General features: G+C 53.7%; 1 protein-coding gene across 2 annotated transcripts in view; it reads right to left on the bottom strand.

Moving 5' to 3' along the window:
- Nucleotides 1–21651, bottom strand: part of Jph3 (junctophilin 3) — a 51393-nt gene extending 29742 nt beyond the window's left edge. For both annotated transcript variants that reach the window (XM_050165125.1, XM_050165124.1), the window contains exons 1-2: nt 21267–21651; nt 963–1740 (exon numbers count right to left, since the gene is read on the bottom strand). In XM_050165125.1, the coding sequence (XP_050021082.1) occupies nt 963–1740; nt 21267–21648 (1160 nt within the window). In that variant the 5' untranslated portion in view covers nt 21649–21651. The remainder of the gene's footprint in view (nt 1–962; nt 1741–21266) is intronic.
- Between the last annotated feature and the right edge of the window lie 234 nt (nt 21652–21885).

The following is a 21885-nucleotide window of genomic DNA, read 5'->3' as shown; positions in this document are numbered from 1 at the left end:
CCCTCCCCCAAGACCTACAGACCACGTGCAATCAGGGCAGAAGAGCACGCAGCTATTTGGAATGAGGGAATTGGCTACTCAGGTGAAGGCTCCCCACCCCACTTCTAAGGGAAAGTCCACAACCAATAAGCTGAGTCATCATGATCGCCTGCAAGCAGGCACAGGTGATCTGGTGAAGCTGGTGGTAGATTGGCTCAGTGGATAACCCTGTAAACGCCCTCACAAAGGTACGACACTAATCTAACAGGTGTGTCACTGCAGAGTGCAGAGGCAACACACGAGCAAGCTCTGGGCTTCCCACAGGGCAGCACCCTCAAGCCTGAGACTGTGGCTCCTGTGGCTCCCCTGTCTGCTGCCTCCTGACTCTCACAGACCAGCCCAGGCTCCCACACTTGCTTGTGTGGTTTCCAGGGAGCCAGTCTAAGTGGGGCAGCTATTGACCCCAAATACCCAGTCTTATGTGAGTCCCTCACTGCCCCCCCAAGCTGTTCTGCCCGCTGGAAGAGATATCTCTTGGGGCCCTTGTGGGTCCCCCAGCCACAGATCTGGGCCACTGAAGTAGCTTCCAGCATCCTCCCATTTCCCTGAGGCAGAAGGCACCAGCCAGCGGGAGGCATGCCCACAGAACAGCAGCCTTCTCTGTCCATCAGTGGTGCACAGGAACAAAACACACTTAAGACACATAAAAGAGGCATCCCCTTCCCTGCCTGCAGCCTCCGGACTCCCTCCTAGCCTGTTTAATAGGAAGCTGCAGGTCCTCCAGCCCTCTCGGATCATTTCTTGCCCCACCTCTGCCCATAATCACCCGAGGACCTCCAAGGAACACCAAGACTCTGTGGGGGACAGAGAGAGAACCTGTGTGCAGGCCTCACACAGGACACTGCGCCTATGGGCAGAGCAGGTCATGGACACCTACTTGGTGACCAAAGACAGGTCCTGCAGGACACTCTGCCCAACCCTACCTGGACGCGGCGATCTCGGCCTTCTGCTTGGCGATGGTGGCTGCCCGCTCGGCTGCCTCCACGGCCCGGTCCACCTTCTCCCGGATCTTACTGGCACGCAGCGGGATGAGGTTCTTGCGCTTGCCGCTCACGAGTACGTTCTGCTTGTATTTCCCCTCCTCCTTGGTGCCGTCGGGGAACGTCATGCACCCGTAGCCGTGCCGCCGGTTGCTGACCCACTCGCCCTCATACTTGAGCCCGTCCGAACGCTGGCTCACGCCGAAGCCTGAGCGTTTGTCGTTCTTCCACTCGCCCACATAGGTCTCAGTGGTGGTGGCATCAATGTCGTCCTCGATGACGGCCAGCTCGGCCTCGGCCTCACCCAGGCTGATGGTGGAGTGGATGTCGCTGGCCGTGGAGCTCACGGTGCTCATACCTGCCTCGCTGCGGAAGGAGCTCTGCTTGCTTCGCTGGCTGGCCAGGCTGCTCTTGGATTCAGACTTGCGCAGCTTCAGGCCGCTCAGCAGGGAGCGCCGGAACAGCCCCTTCTTCTTGCTCTTTAGGATCTCCGAGTCACTGTGGGCCACCAGCACGAAGCCACCGCGGGACACGGCTGGGCTGCCGGCCACTGCCGGGGAGGCATCCGGGTGCAGCGCCGCACCATTGGTGTGCTCGCTGCGCAGGGAGTTGATGGACGTCCTCAGGGGCGAGCGGATGACTGCGGCCATGCCATAGGGGACACTCTGCCGCACACCGTAGCCCTGGCGCATGCCACCAACCCATTGGCCCTGGTATGTCCCTGGGGAGACAGAAGAGAGAGGGGTGAGCTCTTGGGGCAGAATTTGGGTGACAGGTGTGTGGGACACCCACATCCACCTGCCCCTTAGAACCTCTTTATTGAGGGTGAATCCCAAGTGGGTTTACCTGGGCACAGAGGCAGGCAGAGGAGCCACAACGAGGCTGTAAATTGACCTCACTGGTGGTCATGTTCAAAGGCACCCCTGTCTTGTTTCCCATGGCTGGATTCTGAGACTGCAGTGGGGGTATGATACAGAGAGGCAGAATCCAGAGTGACCCTGGGGAGCCTTCAGTGGGAGGTAAAAGAGGGGAGGAAGCGTGGCCTGTAGAATGCTGAAGGCCATGAGTCTACTGAGGGCTCCCCTTAGGGAGAGTGAGGTCCCCACTGCTGCTACTAGAGGTGTCCCAGAAGGCTAGTCAGTCTACTCAGTGGGCACACCCTAGAAGAGCATCAGGTGCATGGGGAAGGGACAATGAGCAGACCACAGACGCACAGTAGGACCAGGAGCATAGAAAGATGCCACCTCTATACTGCACTGTCCACAGGAATCCAAAACAACTCCGTGTCAATAATGGTCAGCCTCGTGGTAAAGCCATGACACGGAAAATTAGCCAAGAAAAGTTGGATGTATTGATGTCACCATACCAAGGCACAACCTTTGCACCATAAAAGTAAAAGCGGCCAGGCATCAAAGGACAAATCCTCCTGGTTTCACCTATACGGATAAAGCCCCAGGGGCGGGAACAGGAGTTCAAGGCTAATGCCCCTCCCTGGGGACCATGTTTCCATTTGGGGTGATGGAGAAGTTCTAGAGTAGACAGTGACTACATGGTGGCAGGTTTAATATCACTGAACAACATGCTGAAAGGTGCCACGGTATGTGCTTCGGAGGCGGAGGCAGGAGGATTACTTGAGCCCAGAAACTCAGAGCCAACCTGGGCAACACAGCCAAATTCTTTCTCCAAATAAGAAAGGGTGGTTAAGGGCCAGGTGGTGGTGGTGCATGCTTTTAATCCCAGCACTCGGAAGGCAGACGCAGGTGGATCTCTGTGAGTTCGAGGCCAGCCTGGTCTATAAGAGCTAGTTCCAGGACAGGCTCCAAAGTTACACAGAGAAATCCTGCCTTGAAAAAAAAAAACAAAACAAAAATGTGAGAATGTGTGTATGTGTGTGTGTACATATTCATGGATTGTGCAAGTGTGCACATCTGTGCAGAGGTAAATTGTTGGTGGCTGTATTCCTCAATGGCTGTTCTCCACTTTGTTAAGACTTAAAATTTTTAGTTAAAGTATCTTAACTAAAATGTTCTAAAAGGTTTAACTTTTAATTTCACTTATGTGTGTTTTCCTGCATGTACGCAGTGCCGGCAGAGGCCAGAAGAGGGCACCAGATCCCCGGGAACTGGACTTACAGGAGGTTGTGAGCCACCTAAAGTGGGTGATGGGAACTGAACTTGCGACCTCTGGAAGAGCAGTGCACACTCTCTGCCACTGAGCCATCTCTACAGATGTTCCACCTTATCTTTTTTTTTTTTTTTAAACTTATTTATTTATTATGTATACAATATTCTGTCTGTGTGTATGTCTGCAGGCCAGAAGAGGGCACCAGACCTCATTCCAGATGGTTGTGAGCCACCATGTAGTTGCCGGGAATTGAACTCAGGACCTTTGGAAGAGCAGGCAATGCTCTTAACCACTGAGCCATCTCTCCAGCTCCACCTTATCTTTTGAGACAAGAGTTCACTAAACCTGGAGCTCACCAATTCAGGTAGACTGGTTGGCCAGCAAGCATCAGGGATCCACCCACTCACTGCTGCAGTTCCAGGCATGTGCCATGCACCTGGCTTTTTACATGGGTGCTCGGATTGAACTCAGGTCATGTGGCAAGCACTGTACTGACGGAGCCATCTCCCGAGCCCCGAGATGTTAAGAAGGCACTAACAACAACAAGAGGACAATGGGACATTCAGACCCCCCACTCCCGTTCCTGTCTGGCTCCGCTATGACTGTCTGACTGGAGGCAAGGTCTGGGACCCCTTCAGCTTCCCTCTCTGCAGACCCAGCAGAAGGGCTCATCACCCTGGGAGGGGCTCTTCCAGCCCACGACAGCAGATGCCCCGAGGCGGACACTGGTATCATTCTGAGGCACAAGGTGTCAAACCAAACGATTTCAGCACAAACTTGGTTCTCTCATGTATTCTAAAGACACAGCAGGCCAGGACCTTTCTTTTCAGATGTGACATGACTGGGACTCCATAGCAGTTGCCTCCTCTGGTCCCTCATCCCCCCCCCCATCACCCAGGACCCCTTCCTCATTTACAGACCTCTGAGATAAATGCATGCCATTGTCAGGTGTGAGCCAGGTGACCCCACTCAGGGTCCACGTGCGCACCATCATCACTCTCAGCTATTTTCTCCCCTCACAGCCCCCAGCCACGTGGTCCCAGCCAGATCAGACTTAAGGAGATCGGGTTAACTGAGGCTGAGTTCACAGAATGTCTCCCTAGTCAAACCCAAGCCCTCCAGGTCAGCCCAGTTCATGTTTCTCCCTAGCCACTAGTAACACACCAGTCACTTGAACCAACCATCCACATACTACACTGGCCCAGACTAGTACCAGGTCCCTGAAGGGCCCAGAGTGTCCCTTCCTGGCTACCCAGGCACCAACCCCACACTGCAGGCACACAGCTTTTACTGATGCGTGGCTCTCAGCAGTAACAGATGCTCAGGGCTTTGAACAAATCTGCCCAGAGCTGTGGCGTCCTTGGTGAAACATAACTGGTGGCTGACAGCACAACCCAGTGACAGAACACATACTTAGCACATGCGAGGGCCTGGGATCCACCCCAAGTATTACACAGAAAGAAAAAGTCCGGCATGATGGCTCATGCTTGCAATCCCAGTTCTGGGAAGGCTAAAGAAGAAGGATCATCATATATTTGAGGCCAGCCTGACTACCGAGTGAGACTCCTTGGCAAAAGCAAACAAAATAACAAAACAGAAGGACAAAGGAAGAGAAGAGAAAGTGGCCAGCAATATAGCAAGGTTGGCTTCTCCAGAACTGAGCCTGGGATGCAGCTACCTATGATGGTCACATAGGTGGGGTCAGGGAGAAGGGACAGGACGCAGAGGGTCCTACGGAGAACACACTGGAATCCACCCCACCTGGATGCAGGGGCAGACCTCTCTGTATTCCCACATGGGTCATTGTAGTCTCAAAGCTGGGCTGGGACAGAGGCCTGCAGGGAAGGCAGCTGATCTGGGGACCAGCCCTTCAATCCATTGCCATAAAGGTTGGAGGCCATTGGTCTGAGGACTGGGATGGGCACCCTCCTCCAACCTGATCTGTAGCCATCCTCATCCATAAAGGACAGGGAGCCTGCTGCCTGGCAGCCCTCTGCCCACAGCGGCCAATGGGATGCTCTAGGAAGCTGGGAGGATGGGAGTGTCAGCTGTCTTGGCCAGCGAGTGCATGGCACCGAAGGTTCAAGCTGTGCCTCGTGGGCTTCAGCCAAGAAGTGATTTTCCCAACCATTCTGGGGAGCAGGCTGAGTCCATGTCACCCAGAGTAAAGAAGGTACCGGGGCACTGTCACGGTAGGGGACTGTGCCAGGCAGGCCTCTCAAGTGACCACTGTGGACACGGTAGTGCTGCCCCTGAGGATGGAAGTCACCTGTCGAGCTTGTGTTTGAGAGGAGAAGCATAACACGCCAAGGTCCCGATGGGGTGGATCCTACCATCGCAGAAGTATGCCCCGGTGTCTTAGGCATAAAGGCAGGAAGGGAGGTAGGGAAACCGTGCCTAGCATAGCACACAGTAACAGCATGTGCTAGAACCTTCTGTGCTTCACAGAGGCCCTCTTCCCACTGTCAATAATGGCAGTGCAATAATGCATTGCATGGGTGTCTCCTATCACAGAAACCACCACTGGGTCCGACCTGTGGATCTTGCTTTATTTTTTTGTTTTACTTACTTCCTATTTATTTATTTATGGTGCAAAGGACCGAATCCTGGGCTCTGCACACACCAGACACAGACTACAAACCGAGTTAAACCCTCACTCAGCCACACGTTGCCTATTTATAAGGGCTGATATTCATACACAGTATCAAACTTTGTCCTTACGACACATCCCCAGAACTAAATTTCTCAGTCACAAGGAAGGTTTTCTCAAGGTCTTTGGCAAGTGATCCTTAGAAAAGGCCATGAGAATGACCACATCCTTGTCATCACCAACCACAGAGTGACATTCTAAAGCCTGGCGCGGCTCTGGAGAGGACGACTACTGGAGAAGTGTGTTCACCTGATCCCTTCAACCCAGGGATGGAACTGTGTGGACACACGCTCTTCCAAGAGATGAAGGTGGAAACGAAGTGGGCACCAAAGGTTTCATCCAAGAAGCCCTAAAATGAAGTCCCAAGAGAGCACAAAAAGGAAAAACCAAATACTGAGATGATGGTCTCCCAGAACAGGAGGGCCTAGGTGCTGACTGAGGACCTAGATCCCTGCAGAATGAACAGAAGGACATGGCAGCAGGAAGTTTCCAGAAAAACACAAAAATGGAGCATACAAGATATGTATACTACGCCGGGCGATGGTGGCGCACGCCTTTAATCCCAGCACTCGGGAGGCAGAGGCAAGCGGATCTCTGTGAGTTCGAGACCAGCCTGGTCTACAGAGCTAGTTCCAGGACAGGCTCCAAAGCCACAGAGAAACCCTGTCTCAAAAAACCAAAAAAAAAAAAAATATGTATACTAGTGACGCATGCCTTTAATCCCAGCGCTTGGGAGGCAGAGGCAGGCGGATCTTTGAGTTCAAGGCTAGCCTGGTCTACATAGGGAATTCTAGAACAACCAGGGCTACACAGAGAAACTGTCTCGAAAAACAAAAGCGAAACAAAAGAAACATACCCAACAGATAGAATGACACAGGACTGCACAACAGCAAGGCTTCCCTGATGTGAAACTGAGCCCCCCACAAGGCACAGACTCTGAATAAAAATGATTTTTCATCTGCAGTCTACACCAACATGTCAATCAAGTGATCAAGACACACAAACGTGACCTTCTAGGCATCCTTTCTCAGAAAGCTACTGCAGGATGCGGTCCACCAAAACAAAGGAAGAACCTAAGAAAGAGGAAGACAGGGTGAACAAATGGGGATGATGATGGAGGGGCACTGAGACCAAGAATCGGCCTGGAAACAGACTTGGATTTGCATGGTTACAGACAGAGACCTGACAGGTGTGAGAGGAAGGGCTGCATTGAGAGGTTTTCTTATTGAGCATCTGGGGGGGGGGGGGGGGAAGAAACGACTGACCAATGATTTAAATAAAACAATACAATTAAAAAACAGTCGATTGCTAACTCAAATTATGCATGGAAAATGTACATTGGGGAACATTGCTTGGCTCAGCACTAATCCAGCTTGCAGTAGCAAGGATGAAAAGCACCAAGTATGGATTCCGCTTTCAAGTTGTGCTCCAACGCTGGGGTGGCCAGGGGGAGGGGATGGGGACAAGACTCCGAGGTTCTCCGTCTTCTGGGGTAGGACGTTGAAGACCTGACACCAAGCGCATGCTTACAGAGGCAAGGTCAGCCTCTCTAGAAGAATGTGGCATCCCTGGTGGCGTGGCTTGCTTGAACTCTGAGTCCACCACACACAGTCTTCACAAGCTGTGGGCACATGCGTTCTCAGACGGGATTAGGGACGGGAGAAGACAGAACTGAAAAGAGGGACGAGTCACACAGCAGATGGAGGAAGCAGGAAGGTGACCAGAAGGTGGCCACTTTGGAGGACATGTGCATCACGTTTGCATAACACAAACATGGAGTAAGGAGAGGTCAAGAGCAAACCCAGAGTCTAGCGGAGCTGTGAACACAACCCCATCTTCATCTCCACCTGAATGAGAGGTATCATGAGCAGCGGAGGGTCAACGCAGCTTGAGGAGCTACCTGCGTGGTCCACCTCAGCCTGGTAAAGGACAAGCCTGACACAGTCAGCTTTGTGAATGACAGGCTACACCCTAGTGGCCTGAGCATGTGGACTTCATAGTAACACTTCTCTTGGCTGGCCACTGTCCACACTGGAGCAGCATGGGGATGCTCTTCATAGTCCTAGTAAAATAGTTAATGTGACTTTCACAGCAGCTCGGGTTTCTCCACAGTGGTCCCCAAAGTCTCTCTGTCTCCACAGAGGTTCCTTGGGTCTCCGTGAGTCCCCAGGGAGGTCCCCAGCATCTCTGTATGTCCCTGTGAAGGACCCCAGAGACTCTGTGTTCCCTGTATCCTTACCACCTTTCTCCAACTTCCCTCTACCTGATGGAGAGCAGGTTGCTGGCAACTCAGAACCTCGGGGATGGAGACGTGACCCACAGTGACCTTGGTTCTGCTCATCATGCACACGGCAAGCTGTGGTTCTCAGCACCCAAAGTCCAGGGACTCTCAGTGGGTAGCTGGCCTGCCTCAAGGGTTGGGCTGCAGGGCATGGAAGGAGGACAGGAAGAAGCCTATGCCAGAAGGACGGAGCTGAGCACTCAAAACGGCTTTCCCTACCATGCACCACGTGTTTGGCAACCCCAGCCGGCCCATCATCTTACAGTTTCTGCCAAACATGGTCCTGGGGCAGGTTCAGCTTCCAGAACATGAGATGTGACTGGAGAAGCTCTTCAAACATTCGGCCTCATGTCACCCCGCAGTAAGCTTTTCCTCTAGTGTCACGGGCTGGATCGGATACCACCGGGGCCAGTCCCTAGCAGAGAGCTATAGGGAGGTGGCGGGACCTTTAGGGCACTGGGGTGTGCCCTTGAAGGCTATAATGGGGTCCACCTGCCCCTTCCTCTTGTGTGTCCACTATGGTATTCCCACCATGGTGTGCGTCTTCCCACAAGCCCAAAGGCATGGAGGCCAATCTGGCCTGGGATCTCCAAGCCTTCTCTTTCTCTATACAGTTTGATTAATCTCAGAAATTCATCACAGTCACAGGAAGTAAACCACCACACTTGGAGAAAAGAAAGCAAAATCCACACATTTTCCATATGAATGTTCACCATGACGGTCCACAGCGATGATGTCCACAGAGCCCAAAGACAGAAGCCACCCACACGTACACCACTGGAGGAAGGACAGAAACAGTGCGGTCTGTCTTGACAACAGAATATTACTCAGCTATGGAAAGAAACAACACTCTGACACCATGTGCATGGACCTTGGACACATGAACGCTGGCAACAGAAAGCAGCTGCTCAAAGCCACCCCCAACTTGGGCAGATCCAGAGGATTGAGAGCAGGTGACCTTTGGGGGCTGAGATTGAAAAACAGAGAAATGATCCTTAGGTGCCAGGTTTCTTCCTGAGACGGACAAACTGCTGGACGACAGACAGCCCGTGCTGATGATTTAGGACTTCAGGACACTGTAGAAACCACCAAGGTGCATGTGCTTCATTTTTTTTTGTTTTGTTTTGTTTTGTTTTGAGACAGGATTTCTCTGTGTAGCCCTGGCTGTCCTGGAACTTACTTTGTAGACCAGGCTGGCCTCAGACTCACAGCGATCCACCTGCCCTTGCCTCCCAAGTGCAGGGATTAAAGATGGATACCACCACTGCCCAGCAAGCAGCACATTTTAAACGAGTGAACTATGGATGGAGTAGATTTTATGTCAATAAAGTTGAGTTTATTTTTTAGATTAATTTATTTTATGCACATGGGTGTTTTTCCTGCATGTCTGTCTGTGCACCATCGGAGTACCTAGTGCCTCTGGAAGTCAGAAAAGGGTGTCAGACCCTCTGGCACTGGGGTTACAGTGGCACTGGGCTTCCTGGGTGCCAGGAACTGACCCTGAATCCTCTGCAAGAACAAGGGCTTTTAGGCCATGGGTCAGTGGGAAACCTCCATCTGCACCCAGAGGAATGCCGGGCCTCTGGTGGGCTTCACCAAATTTGGGGAGGCAGCAACAGCCTTCCTTTTCCCTGACCATGGGGTGAAGGGGTCCTGCTCCCTTCTGCTGGTCATCAAAGTCCTCCATCTAGCCTAGAAGTGGGAACAAACAGGGATGTTCTATTATCGTTATGCTCAGAACTACCCAATCCGTTCTGGGGCTCTGTGGAGACCACCCATGACACTGACTCCCCAGAAAGCTCCCCAGCTGTACCCCTTAAACCTCCACGAAACACCCAAAACCCACCCAGAGGATCCATGCATCCCATGCAGAGAGGAGGCTGGGGCTAAAGCCAGCCTTGGTCTCTGATTCGGGACCTGGCCTTTCGTCAGGAGAGGTAGGATGGGCAGGGGCTGATCAAGCGAAGTGGGTAAGGATCACATTCTCTTTTCACTGGCCTCAACTTGAAGCCAGGCCTGTGACTGTCCTCCATGGAGATGGCATGTCCAGTCCCAGAGAACACAAACAACCCTGGACAGCACTGCACAGGTGGCCTGCCCTGGCTGTGAAGTTTGGGATCAGCCTCTCACCCACTCTGCCGGACACTGGAGTGGCCAGCCAAGGAGGCCCGGGGACAGACAAGGACAGCAGAAATTGTACCCCTACCTCTGCCCCTGCAGCCCCCAGGGACACCAGTCAGGGAAAGGGACATCCATGTGGAGAAGCTGAGGGACAGGGTGGCTTCGATGAGGGAGGGCAGAAGAAAGCCCAGCTCTCAGGAAGCCCAGGTCAGCCTTCTTGGGTCCCCCAGAGGTCTCTGGGTACTGAGATTCTCTCTGGCTGCTGCCTGACAGGCATGGGGGCTTCAGTGTTCATTGGACAGCTGAGCTCAGACTCAAGCCAGGAAGAGAGGAGACAGGTGGACTTTCCGGAAACTTCTTTCAGTTATGAAATCGGAGCACACAGACACGGGCTGAGGAAGGGGCAGCAAGGGGACGAGAGGCAGAGCACAGGCCTGAGGTGGCCCTAACGCCATCAGCCAAGAGATCAATCGGCCACCTACGTGCCTGTTACTCCCACCCCCGCGCCCCTGACCCCCATCGATGTCTTTCCGGGTGTGAACCGCCTTCTAGAGTGTCAATTGCAGGCAAGGTCACCCCCAGAGCAGGAGAATGAGGTCACTGTGCCACCCACAAATGCCATCCATCCCTCTCTAGCAAAAACAAAGTAGAGATGCTTCCAGGCAATCACAGCCCTGTCCCCACAGTCCCCTCTCTAGAAAGCTGCCTGTCTTTCAGACAGCACCAGTGTGGAGTGGACCTTAATGCTTAGGGCCTCCCTCAACACCTGCCCCCCAAAGCCCAAGTCCTTCAATGGCTCCTTACAACACATCCTCACTTCAGGAATGAGCCCAAATCTTCACCACGTACATGCACCCTCATGTACGCAGAGACAAAAATGAAGTAAAAAAGTTAGACTAGTGATGAGAACCCAACTATGGATATACTCAAAAACAAACAAAGTAAAAACATAAAATACTAACGCATGCATTGGAAGAGAATGGAGTTTTTACGTGAATTATATTTCAATAAAGTTATCACCCAAAACGTTATCAAAATGCCATTTTCTCCCTCTCGGGTGCAAAGCGCGACACACACCAGCTTCTGAGCATGCCCGTGGGGCTGTGATAGTGACTGCCGTGGCTTCCATTCTGTTACTGTGGTAATAACTGACCAAGAGCAGCTTGCGGGGAGGAAAGGCTTTATTTGGCTCCCACTTCCTTGCCACATCTATCACTAGGGAAAGTCAGGGCAGAACCCATGGAGGAACACTGCTTACTGGCTTATTCTACATGACTTGCTTGGCCTGCCTTTTTATAGCACCCAGGACCACTCGCTCAGGGATGGCACTGCCCCCAGTGGGTTAGGCTCTCCCACATCAATCATCAATCAAGAAGCTGGCCACAGACTTGCCCACAGGACAACCTGATGGTGGCAAGTCCTCAATCAAGGTTCCCTCTTGTCAGGTGACTCTAGTTAGAGCAGACAAAAAACCGACCCATCACGCTGGCCTCGGAGGCTGCTCCACCCAGAAGTTCTGGGAGGTCTTCCCTGGCCTTCCTCTGTGCTGGAAACTCTTTCTGTGGAAACCAGTCATGGCTCTTCCTGAAATGAACACTTCCCCTTCCCAGGGACAACGAGCAGGAGACGGGTGCTTCTTGAGAGGTGATGATCCTTGGGATCTCAGCACCGCCGTAGTAGAGAGTCTCCATTGCCTGACCCTGCACATAGTACAAGCAGCCTGTCCATATCCCCCAGATGACAAAGGCTGTGTCCCTGACCCAGCCCTCCTCACTTCCATGGCTTCTCGGAGCAACAGCCGCACATTTGCCCAGTGTGGGTGGGGGAGCTCTGCTCTCCCTGCCTGGAGACTGAGCAGCCAAGGTCTGGGAATGTTTGCTAATGCAACCCAAAGGAACATTCAAGTCCATGCTGCCGAGCTGGGGGCCAGGTTTAGGCCCAAGAAAGACGCTGGGTACCCTATGCTGTGGAGAGGGAGTGGGGGTGAGGTGTCCAGTGGAGGTGGCAGAGGCAATGGGCGGCAAAATCTGCCTCCTCTGCCACATGGCCTCAGCCCCCACTTTCAGATTTACTCTCCTGAAGAGCCCTTCTGGCTCTGGCCATCTACCTGTTCTTGTCCTTGCTGTGCAAGAGGAGACCCAGCAGAGCAGGTCCAGGCATTTGTGGTGAGCACAGTGTTCCTCTCTGGGGCTCTGTGAACACCTCGAAGGGCACGGAGCACCATGAGACTGCAGAGGCCTTTATGTTTCTGCCAGAGAGTGAGTGGTTTTGTCAAGGGGCTTAGCACTTACTGGGCAAAGCCCTACCAGAGATCAGCCTGCTGCTAAGCTGAGACCACAGCCATAGCTCCTCACTGCTCTGGTCCCTTATCTACAAAGGAAGGGGGTGGCTGACACATGACTTTCCGTCAGGAAACTAGGGGATGGTGGCGAGAGTATGGACACCATTTGGGTTCTGCTGTCCATCAACCACATGACCTCAGTAAGTCACACACACACACACACACACACACACACACACACACACACACACACCATGGCCCTCACTTTTCTAATCTCTTTGAAGAGAACAGTATGCAAGTTATACATTCTGGTTTACAGTTTGGGCGGCTCTAGGTTGTGACTGTCAACTCTGTCCCACTATGGGTGAGGCAGTGCACATGGTCACAGGTCTGCGAGAGGGAGGTCACGGCTATGGCAGCGGGAGGGAGACCTGCTTTCTCACAGTGCAGGCAGAGAGAGAGAGAGAGAGTGAGATGGGGGGGGGGCTCACTTTAATCTGCCCCTTTCCTTTCATTCAGTATAAGTTGATGGTTCCTACATTCAGGGTATCTTCCCAACACGGTTACCTCTCTCTAGAAATGCTCTCACAAACACACCCAAAGGTGGTCTCACCAGTGCCCTAGTTCAATCAAATCTCCAATCAAAATTAGCCATCATAGCCACAGAGAAGGCCACCTGAAGACGGTGGCAGAGACTACAACATCGCCACTGAGCTTTGAAATGTCTAGTCTACTTTGCATACATTTAAGGAGGCCCTTGAGCAGCTTCCTGAAGCACTGACCCAGGCTTTGACATCTGCCTCTGCCACAACCATCCTGGGGTCCATCTGCTTTTCTCAAACACCAGCCCGGGATGCCACTCCCCAAGAGTCTCATTTCCATAGCCTTGAAATACTTGAAACAAGACCAGGGCACCAGCAGAAAGGGATGCACGCTCAGGGTTCTGATGCAAGCTGGAGTATTCTGGACCAACAGGGCTTCTCTGGAGGCAGGAATCAGCCTCACCTGGGGAATTCATGGGGCATCCCCAGGGCTCAGCTGCCCCTTCACCTGCACTTCTGGGTGAGCCCAGGTGTCCCACAGAGTGCTCCAGACACTACTCAGTAGAGATAGAGGTACATCAGGACCACACAGAGTGGTTCTAGTGTGTAGCAGGGTTGGGAGGGACCCAGTCAAGCCATGGTTCTCAGAGCACTCCCTGGATTGGCACCGGCCTCATCTGAGTCTGTAAGAAGTCTATGTTTCTGAGTGATATCCCAGCCCAGAAATTCAAGAAGGCTGACAATCTGTGTTCAGGCTCTCCTTCTGCATGGTCCTGTCACAGATGCTGGCCTAGGAGAGGCAGCCCATGCCTTGCTAGCTGGCAGGAAGTACCAGGTCTTAGTTCTCAGGACGGCGTTTGCACCTTAGAGCCCCTCCTAGACTCGGGTGACCACCTGCAACATTGCTGGGAAGTGGTGAGACAGCACCTGCTGCACAGGATGAGGTCAATGCCCCACCCCAGAGACTAGGAAACTGAGGTAGAGGACAGAGCAGAGGATTCTCATGAAGCTAGGAACCTGGGGTGGGCTTCCAGACACAGCTGGAGCCCCCTTGCCCTGGGAGGTCTCTGCTGCTCCTTCAGGATGCACGTGAAACACTGGCTTGTGGGACTTACCCTCAGAGTCCCTAAAGTCTGGCAGGACAGACACCAAGTTATAGTACATTTTTTTTTTTTTTTTGCATCTGTATCCAGATGGCCTGCTTTTCCAGGGGACCATGTCACCCTATTTCTTGTTTCTTTCTTTTATCTGGTCTCCTCTGCTCCTGTAAATCAGGCCCTGCACACAGCCAGGCCTAGGCAACAAGTGCAGGCAATTGCAAGGTGGGCCCTGTGGCTGCACTGTCTCCTGAACACAGTAGCTGCTCTGTGAGAGCCTCTTGATGTCCCAGATGCTTCCATCTGAGGAGGGCAGCAGCCGAGAGGTGGTTCTCCCGCAGGCAGAGAGAGGGCCACGGACCACCTCTTTCCAGCACCCTACAAGGTCTGTGCTTACTCAGCGGGGGTCCAGAACCATCTCCAGACATGAGGGCATCTCACTGTTAGGCCAGTATCACGATTATTTATTCACCCAGTATCTCAAATGTCTCAAATGCTGGTTGTCCAAGCCAGTAATAAAATACTATGGCAGGGATATAGTAGAAAGAGGCCAAAATGGGAGGCTGACCACAGATACACATCGTATGGAGATTTTTCCAGCTGTCCAGAGGAAATGGACATCAGGGACAATGAGGAAAGTAAACGTTTCCTTCATTTTCAAGTTCATGGAGTGACCACCACATGCTGGCAATATTTAGTCCCTGGCCACAAGGCAGTGCCCACCAGCAACACCCCTTCCAGCAAGGGGAGCACACGCCAGGCCATCACATCCTGCAGGCCTTTCTGCAGTGACAGTAACAGTCCCTCTGTCTGCTGTGCACCACAGCAGCCACTGCTCCACAAACCATAGAGCATTTGAGACGTGGCCGCTGCACCAAGGAGCTGACTCCTTCCATTGCATTGCATTTAATTAGATTCAAATGCAAATGGTTGCACGTGGCTAGAGGCCAAGGCCAGTGGGGTGGGCAGGACTGGCCTAGGTGATTAATCCATTAAGGCCAATCTAAAGAGAAAGCACAAGACGCTCTCTCGTCAGCCACCAGACAGAACCATTCCTCCGTCTGCCTTCAGCTGCGCACCGGCCACATGCCACGACCCCAGCAGACAACCGAAGAGGGTCATAAACCTTGGGCTGCACTTAGGGCAGTCAGCCTTCCTGAAATTTCACCCAAACCCACCTCAACAGCACTAGAAGGTGAGCAGGGCATAACACAGGGTAAGAAAGACCAGCCAGTAGACACACCAACTAGGCACACAACAGACAGGAGAGTTCAGGGCCAAGCATTTACTCTTGAGCCCAGTGGGTTTGGCCCCAGAATGTCATCTGCTTGACTTCTGAGTCCAGAGCAATAGGTGAGCTGGGGCGCTGTCCAAGGTGCTGAAGATCCTCGTTCCATCTCAGAGGAGCCACCCACCCAGACATCAGCCAGCTCAATAAGAAACCCAAGTCAGAGATGGCTCATTGGGTAAACACGCCTGCTGATAAGCCTGATGATTTGTGTCCATTCTGCTGGACCCACATGGTGAAAAGAGAGAACCAAGTCCTGCAAGTTGTCCTCTGACCTCTGCACATGGAGCTTGGCACACAGGGGCCCAAACAAACACATCAATCCTTTTTTAAAGAAATGGACCCCAGAGCTGGGGATGTAGCTCAGTTGGTAGAGAGCTCGCAGAGCACACAAGAAGCCCTGGATTTGATCTCCAGCAACACGTGTGTGTGGTGAAGCACACCTATAATCCCAGCTCAGCAGATCAAGGCTGGATGATAAGAAGTAAAAGTGGTGGTGGCCGAGCAGTGGTGGCGCACGCCTTTAATCCCAGCACTCGGGAGGCAAAGGCAGGCGGATCTCTGTGAGTTCGAGGCCAGCCTGCTCTACAAGAGCTAGCTCCTGGACAGGTTCCAAAGCTACAGAGAAACCCTGTCTTGAAAAACTAAATAAAGTTAAAGGGTCATCCACAAGTACATAGAGAGTTCAAGGCCAATTTGGGCTACACAAGACCCTGTCTCAACAACAACAAACGGGCCAATGAGCTAGACAAGTGGGGAAAGGCACTTTCTGTGTGAGCCTGAAGAAGGTTGTCCTCTGACCTCTACACACATGACGTGGCAGGTTCACACCCACACCTGCCCACACATCATACACACAATAATGACAAATTTAAAACTTGCTAAGCATTTTTAAAAAGGGATCTCTACTTAAGAGCGGAAGCATAAGGATATCTGAAGGATGCAGGCCAGCCTAGGCTACAGAGTGAACATGAGGCCAGCCTGGGCTATAGAGTGAACATCAGGCCAGCCTGGGCTACAGAGGGAACATCAGGCCAGCCTAGGCTACAGAGGGAACATCAGGCCAGCCTAGGCTACAGAGGGAACATCAGGCCAGCCTGGACTACAGAGGGAACATCAGGCCAGCCTGGGCTACACAGTAAGCCCCTGTCCCAAAAGGAATAAAATACAACAACTATGCCAAAAAAAGCCCAGAATCTTATGCAGTGGCATCTCCTCCGCAGCCAGCAGGGAGGGGCTCCTACGGAGACCGCGGGCAAGCATAGCCCAGGAGCCACACCAAGAACTGTGGAGTCCTAGGGTGCTGAGGAGGACGTGTCCTCATCTGGGACACTAGCACTACCTCCTCCAGAGTCACCCTTTCTCTAGCCCAGGTCCTCACACCTCAGGTCACCTGACACTCCACGCTAGGCACTCTTGGATACCACTCTCAAGGGAAATGCTGACCCTCAAGGCTGACATCAGGGCCCCAGTGCCAGCAGCTGGGGCTGGGGTGGGGGAGGGAACACCTCTCACTGACCCCTCTTTCTCAGCTATAACTGGAACACAGAACTAGTCGTCGGCTCTCTTGCTCTTTCCACCTGACAGAGCCTGTCACCATCCCCCTGCCTCAGCAGTGAAGAGAGACACAGAGTCCAGGGTAGAACTTCTGTGTGCATGGGCTGATGGGCTGGTTGTGGCCCCTTAGTCTAGAGTTTTTCGATCAAGGCTTCCCTTGCAGTCCAGCATGGAAGGTAGTTTACATAGCCAGGCATGGTAACGCGGACCTGGAATCCCCAGCACTCAGGAGACTGAGGTTGGAGGATCACCAGTTCAAGGCCAGCCTAAACAACTTAGCAAGACCCTATCCAAAATAAAATTTAAAAAAAAAAAAGTGAAAAGGGGCTGGAGACAGAGCTCGGCGGCAGTGTCCGGCGGCAATGTCCACCCAGCACAGCAAGGCCCTGGGTTCCGTTTGTGTTGTCTGATAACAGTTTCTCTTCACAAGGGGCAGTAATGCCAGAGGCTTACGTTTAAAATGGTAGCAGCTGCACCACCTTTTCAAGAGAACTCCACATTTACAGGGCGGCAGGGACTCCCAGCCCTCAGCTATGGCAGAGCAAACAAAGCCAAGAGATACATGTGGCTGCTTCGGGGGACAGGGTGGAAGATCCGAGGGTGGCAGGTGTATTGTGCACGCGTGTGCGTGTGTGCGCGTGCGCAGGCGCCTGGGTGGATCTGAGTTCTTACTGTGGGTGTGTGTGATGTGTGTGGGCTGTGGAATCTGGGCCGGTGAACGGGACCTGCTCGTATGGGGAGTGGGGAGGCCGGGGCGTACGATGACTCATCTCTCAGTGTGGGAGGGTTTATGGGGGGGGGGTTGACTTTTTGGTCCAAGGCATCCAGAGGAAGCCTTGTTTATCTTCAGAAAGAAAGGAGGTCCCAGGGTCTCAATGCAACAACAGTGATGGGTGCCAGAGCAGACATCTGCATGTACCCAGGGTGCTGCCCCCGGCATGGGAAACGTGGATGTAGGAGAGGCAGCCGGCAGTTCACAAAGGGAGTTTATAAAAAAGGCAAAGCAAATAAAAGCTAACTTAGAGTCCCAGCTCTCCTCAAGGCTCCTGGCTCCGAGTCCCTGTTGCCCAGGGTGTGACATGGGAAGTGTAAGAGACACGGTAAATATCTGCTGTCACCTCCGACTGTCACCTGTACCGTGACCTCAGACCTGCCTGTGTTGTTCTCCCAGGAGCTGTTCACAGATATGTTCTCTGCACATGAACTGGAAAAATAAAACGAATGCCCACTTTGTCCCTGGCAGAGCCTGGGACTCCACCCTCAGCTCATCCTCGCCCACTCCATGGTACTATCCTTTTGCAAAGACAAACGGACAGAAGCTCAGAGAGGTTAAGCCACTTGCCCAGAGTCACAAAGCAGATCCTTAGAAAGACCAGGACTCAAGGCCAAGTGGCCAATGCCCCAAAAGCTTGTCCTCCTGTGGCCCCCACCCTGTCCCTGGGGTCTCATATGGACTTCAGGAGTCGCTCCCTGGGCTCACATCAGGAGCGATGCCTAACTGTGCCTGGGGGAGGGCAAGCCGGAGGAGGACTTGGCAGAAGTGTCCCTAGTTGAAGCGGATTTCGTACCAAGTGCAGCTGAAGGCAGAGTACATTTTCTGCTCGTGGCAATCACCGCTTCTCCAAGTCAGCCTTGGACACAGAGCAAAAGTTGTGGAGTTATGTTGCTCACCTCTGCCCCAAACTCTCAACTCTGTAGAAAGCCTGAGGTGTGCTGAAGTTGGGACGAGTCACTCAAGAGAACCAGTCATCCTCAACTGAGGACCGTGTGCCCACCAGGTAAGAGGATGTGGTTCCCAGGCCTTGACCCTCTCCTGCAGTTGATCACACCCCAGCCAGAGTTCACAAAAGGATTTCCTCAGGGAACTGGGTGGGGGTGTCCCAAAAATTACCCCTTCCTAACAAAAAGCTGATCATGCTCAGAAAATTGGATCTGGACACCTGTACCTAAATGTCCAGAGCAGGAAGGGCCGGCTTGAGGTCAGTCATGCTCTGTCAACATTCAAGCTTGAGGTCAAGCTTGTTGGCTCTGCCAACAGCCAAGAGTTGGGGAACTGGCCCTGAAGCCCAGACCCACATGCCTGCCATGCACTCACGGAAAGTGCTAAGAACTGTGATCGTCTTGAGGGGTGCATGACAAAAGGAGCCACCCGGGCAAGGTTGGGTCATGAGAAACAAGGGATCGTGGTCCCAGACCCATGGTGCTCTGCTACAAGGGTAGGCTCTGAACCTCCGCTCACACACAACCCTGGACTGACTTACTTCACCTTCGAAGCAGGCTGGATCAGGGAGGATTTGGGAGCAGGGAATACTACAGGAGGCCAACGGCTTGGAAAGCTCCCAGGAGAGGGCCAAGATCCCCAGGAAATCATCTATGGGATGTTCTCAGCCCACCAGGCTCTGAGTCCCTGGAGGACCCAGTGCCTGCTCCCAACTCCCCATGGAGAATCGCTACCATCCTCCTAAGTGAACACTTGGAAAAATCATGCCTGCTTTTCCTGCTTCTGAGTTCCCAGAGCTTACAGCATCTGGCCATAGTAAGTGTTCAATAAACATTTGTTGATGGGGAGGTAAGAATTCTTTAAGCCAATGGAGATAGATGTGGGTGTGGGCAGGCCTGGGTACAGGGCCCCACCCTCAAGTGTTCTGGGATTCTCCCTTTCTGATAGGTCCAGTTACCCCAGGGCACCAAGACAGCTGTTCCAGAGCAGAAACCCCTAGAAGACAGTTTTGCAAAACAGTCTATCCAGAGCCCTGAGTGTTGACCGCTCTGGGCCACAACTGTCTGTTAAGGATCCCTGCTGGGAACACCAGGCTGCTCGACCACCCACTTTGGCCACCCACACCTGCTGCAAGGACCTAACCAAGACTGTGTGAGTACACGTGCGTGTGCACGCACACACACACACGCGCGCGCGCACACACACACACACACACCTGGAACCTCAGGAGGGCCTCAATGCCCCAGGGTCAGGGAAACTCTCCAGCCTAATCCACGAAAACAACAGTACAGAAAAGGCCACCTGGGACCAGGGCTGGGCAAGGCGCAGACAGGCAGGAGCATTATATAATTAACTGTCCAGACTCCGCCTCCTCTTCGGGTAATAACGAACCCTGCCTTTCAGTTGCATAAGCCAAAATAATAATTACTTTCCAGCCCTTATCACTCCTAGATGTGTCCGGGAGCAGGTGCTGGCTTCAGGCAGGAGCTGGCTTCAGGCACCGAGAACACACACAGGCTCCATCGGATCTCCTGGATCTCCGGCAGAAGCCCAAGTCATTGCTGCATCTCACTCCCTTCCCAGGCATCCATGCCCGAAAAATCCGAACCCGCCCAGGCCCAGAGGGAGGCAAGAGAACAGCCTCTTGGGATGAGCGCCAGGGGGTGGGGGCGGGCTCCAGGCAGAGTCGGCTTTGGGGGTCTGATTTCCAGGACCTCTAACTATTGCGGAGGTCTCAGCACTGCTGAGGAGTGGGCACGGGAGTGTCCAGATAAGGTGGAGGCTGCCAAGCCAGCCAGGACTTCTGAACAGAAATCACCACACTAGCAGTTTCCTGGCTTTCAGCACCGGCTCTACCCGGACTGTGGTGGCATCTTACACCGGAGGCGCAGAGCGAATCCCCAAACTAAAGGTGAAAATGATTCAGCCGCTGAACGGCCAGATTCCTGGGCTCCCGCTAAACAGATGGGCCTTCTCCCTCCCTCCCTCCCTCCAGCAGCCTGCTTCGACAGCCTGTGTCCAACCACCTAGAAGTTTATTGCCTTGCTGTTTGGTTTGGTCGGCATCCCCCGCCTCCGGCGCTCCCAGCGCTCCCTCTCCATTGGCTTGGGTTGCTTTAGGACTGAGGGAGGCCCTGGGCACCGCAGGAAAACAAGAAGCTAAGCGGGGCCTGACTCTGGGGACACCAGGCGGGCGACACTACAGGGAGGGGAAGGGTCTATCTTCAGACCCTTCCTGCCTTAGCGGGTCCCAGAGGTGGCAGAGAGCCCGGCCTGGCCTTCCGGCAGGTGCACATCTCAGGCCTGCTCCTTAGGATAAGCCGAGACTTTGGCTCAGCTGCTGCAGCAGGGGCCTGGCCCTGCTGCTGGAGAGCCCCCAACCCTTGGGTTGGCACGGGCCACTGTCCCCATCAAGCGTGGGGCAACCTGTGGCCAGGGGCCCGCTGAGGCCTCCTGGGAACCTAAGAGATGCCCCAGGAGCCCATAGCCCAATTGGAAGGCGAGGCTCAACTTCCCGGGAGATAAACAGAGGGAGAAAGAGGGGGACGGTCCCCATTCCTCCCCCGCCCCCGCTGCCCTCACCTACCTCCATCCGAATAGGTCTCCGTGCCATAGCCATCCTGCAGTCCGTTGCTCCAGGTCCCTTCGTATTTGGCCCCGTTGCCCGTGCACTCCCGCACACCGTAGCGCCCCTTAAATCCGTGCGTCCACTCGCCCTTGTACACCCACTTCCCCTTGCTCTCCAGGCCGATGCCGTGGCGCTTGCCCTGCGCCCAGGTGCCTTGGTACGTGTTGCCGCTGGGCCAGGTGTAGACGCCCAGCACCTCAAAGCCGTGGCTCCACGAGCCGGTGTATTCGCCCTGGCCCTTTGGGCCGGTGCAGACGCCATGGCCGTGCGCCTTGCCGTCCTCCCAGCCTCCGCAGTAGGACCCTCCATCGTCAAAATTAAACCTACCCCCACTGGACATGCATGTAACGCGGTTTGCGAATCCCGCAAGCGGTGAAAGAAAAAAAAAAAAAAAAAACAAGGCGATCAACAAACCGGAGTCTTGGTTGGCTGGCTGGCTTTTTGTTGCGATGCTCTTTTCGGGGGGGTGGGGGCGGACGGAGCACGCCCGCGACCCCGCGCGCGGACCGGCGGCGGCGTCTAGGTCCGCCCGCGGCGATTGTTCATTTTCGAGCTGCGCCGGAGCCTGACCAGCGTC

The sequence above is a fragment of the Alexandromys fortis genome, unplaced genomic scaffold (genome assembly GCF_014885135.2).
Source record: "Alexandromys fortis isolate MF-2015 unplaced genomic scaffold, M_Fortis_MF-2015_v1.1 scaffold_165, whole genome shotgun sequence".
NCBI classification, from domain to species: domain Eukaryota; kingdom Metazoa; phylum Chordata; class Mammalia; order Rodentia; family Cricetidae; genus Alexandromys; species Alexandromys fortis.
Note: the sequence above shows the minus strand (reverse complement) of the source record. Positions and strands in the feature narration are given on the sequence as shown.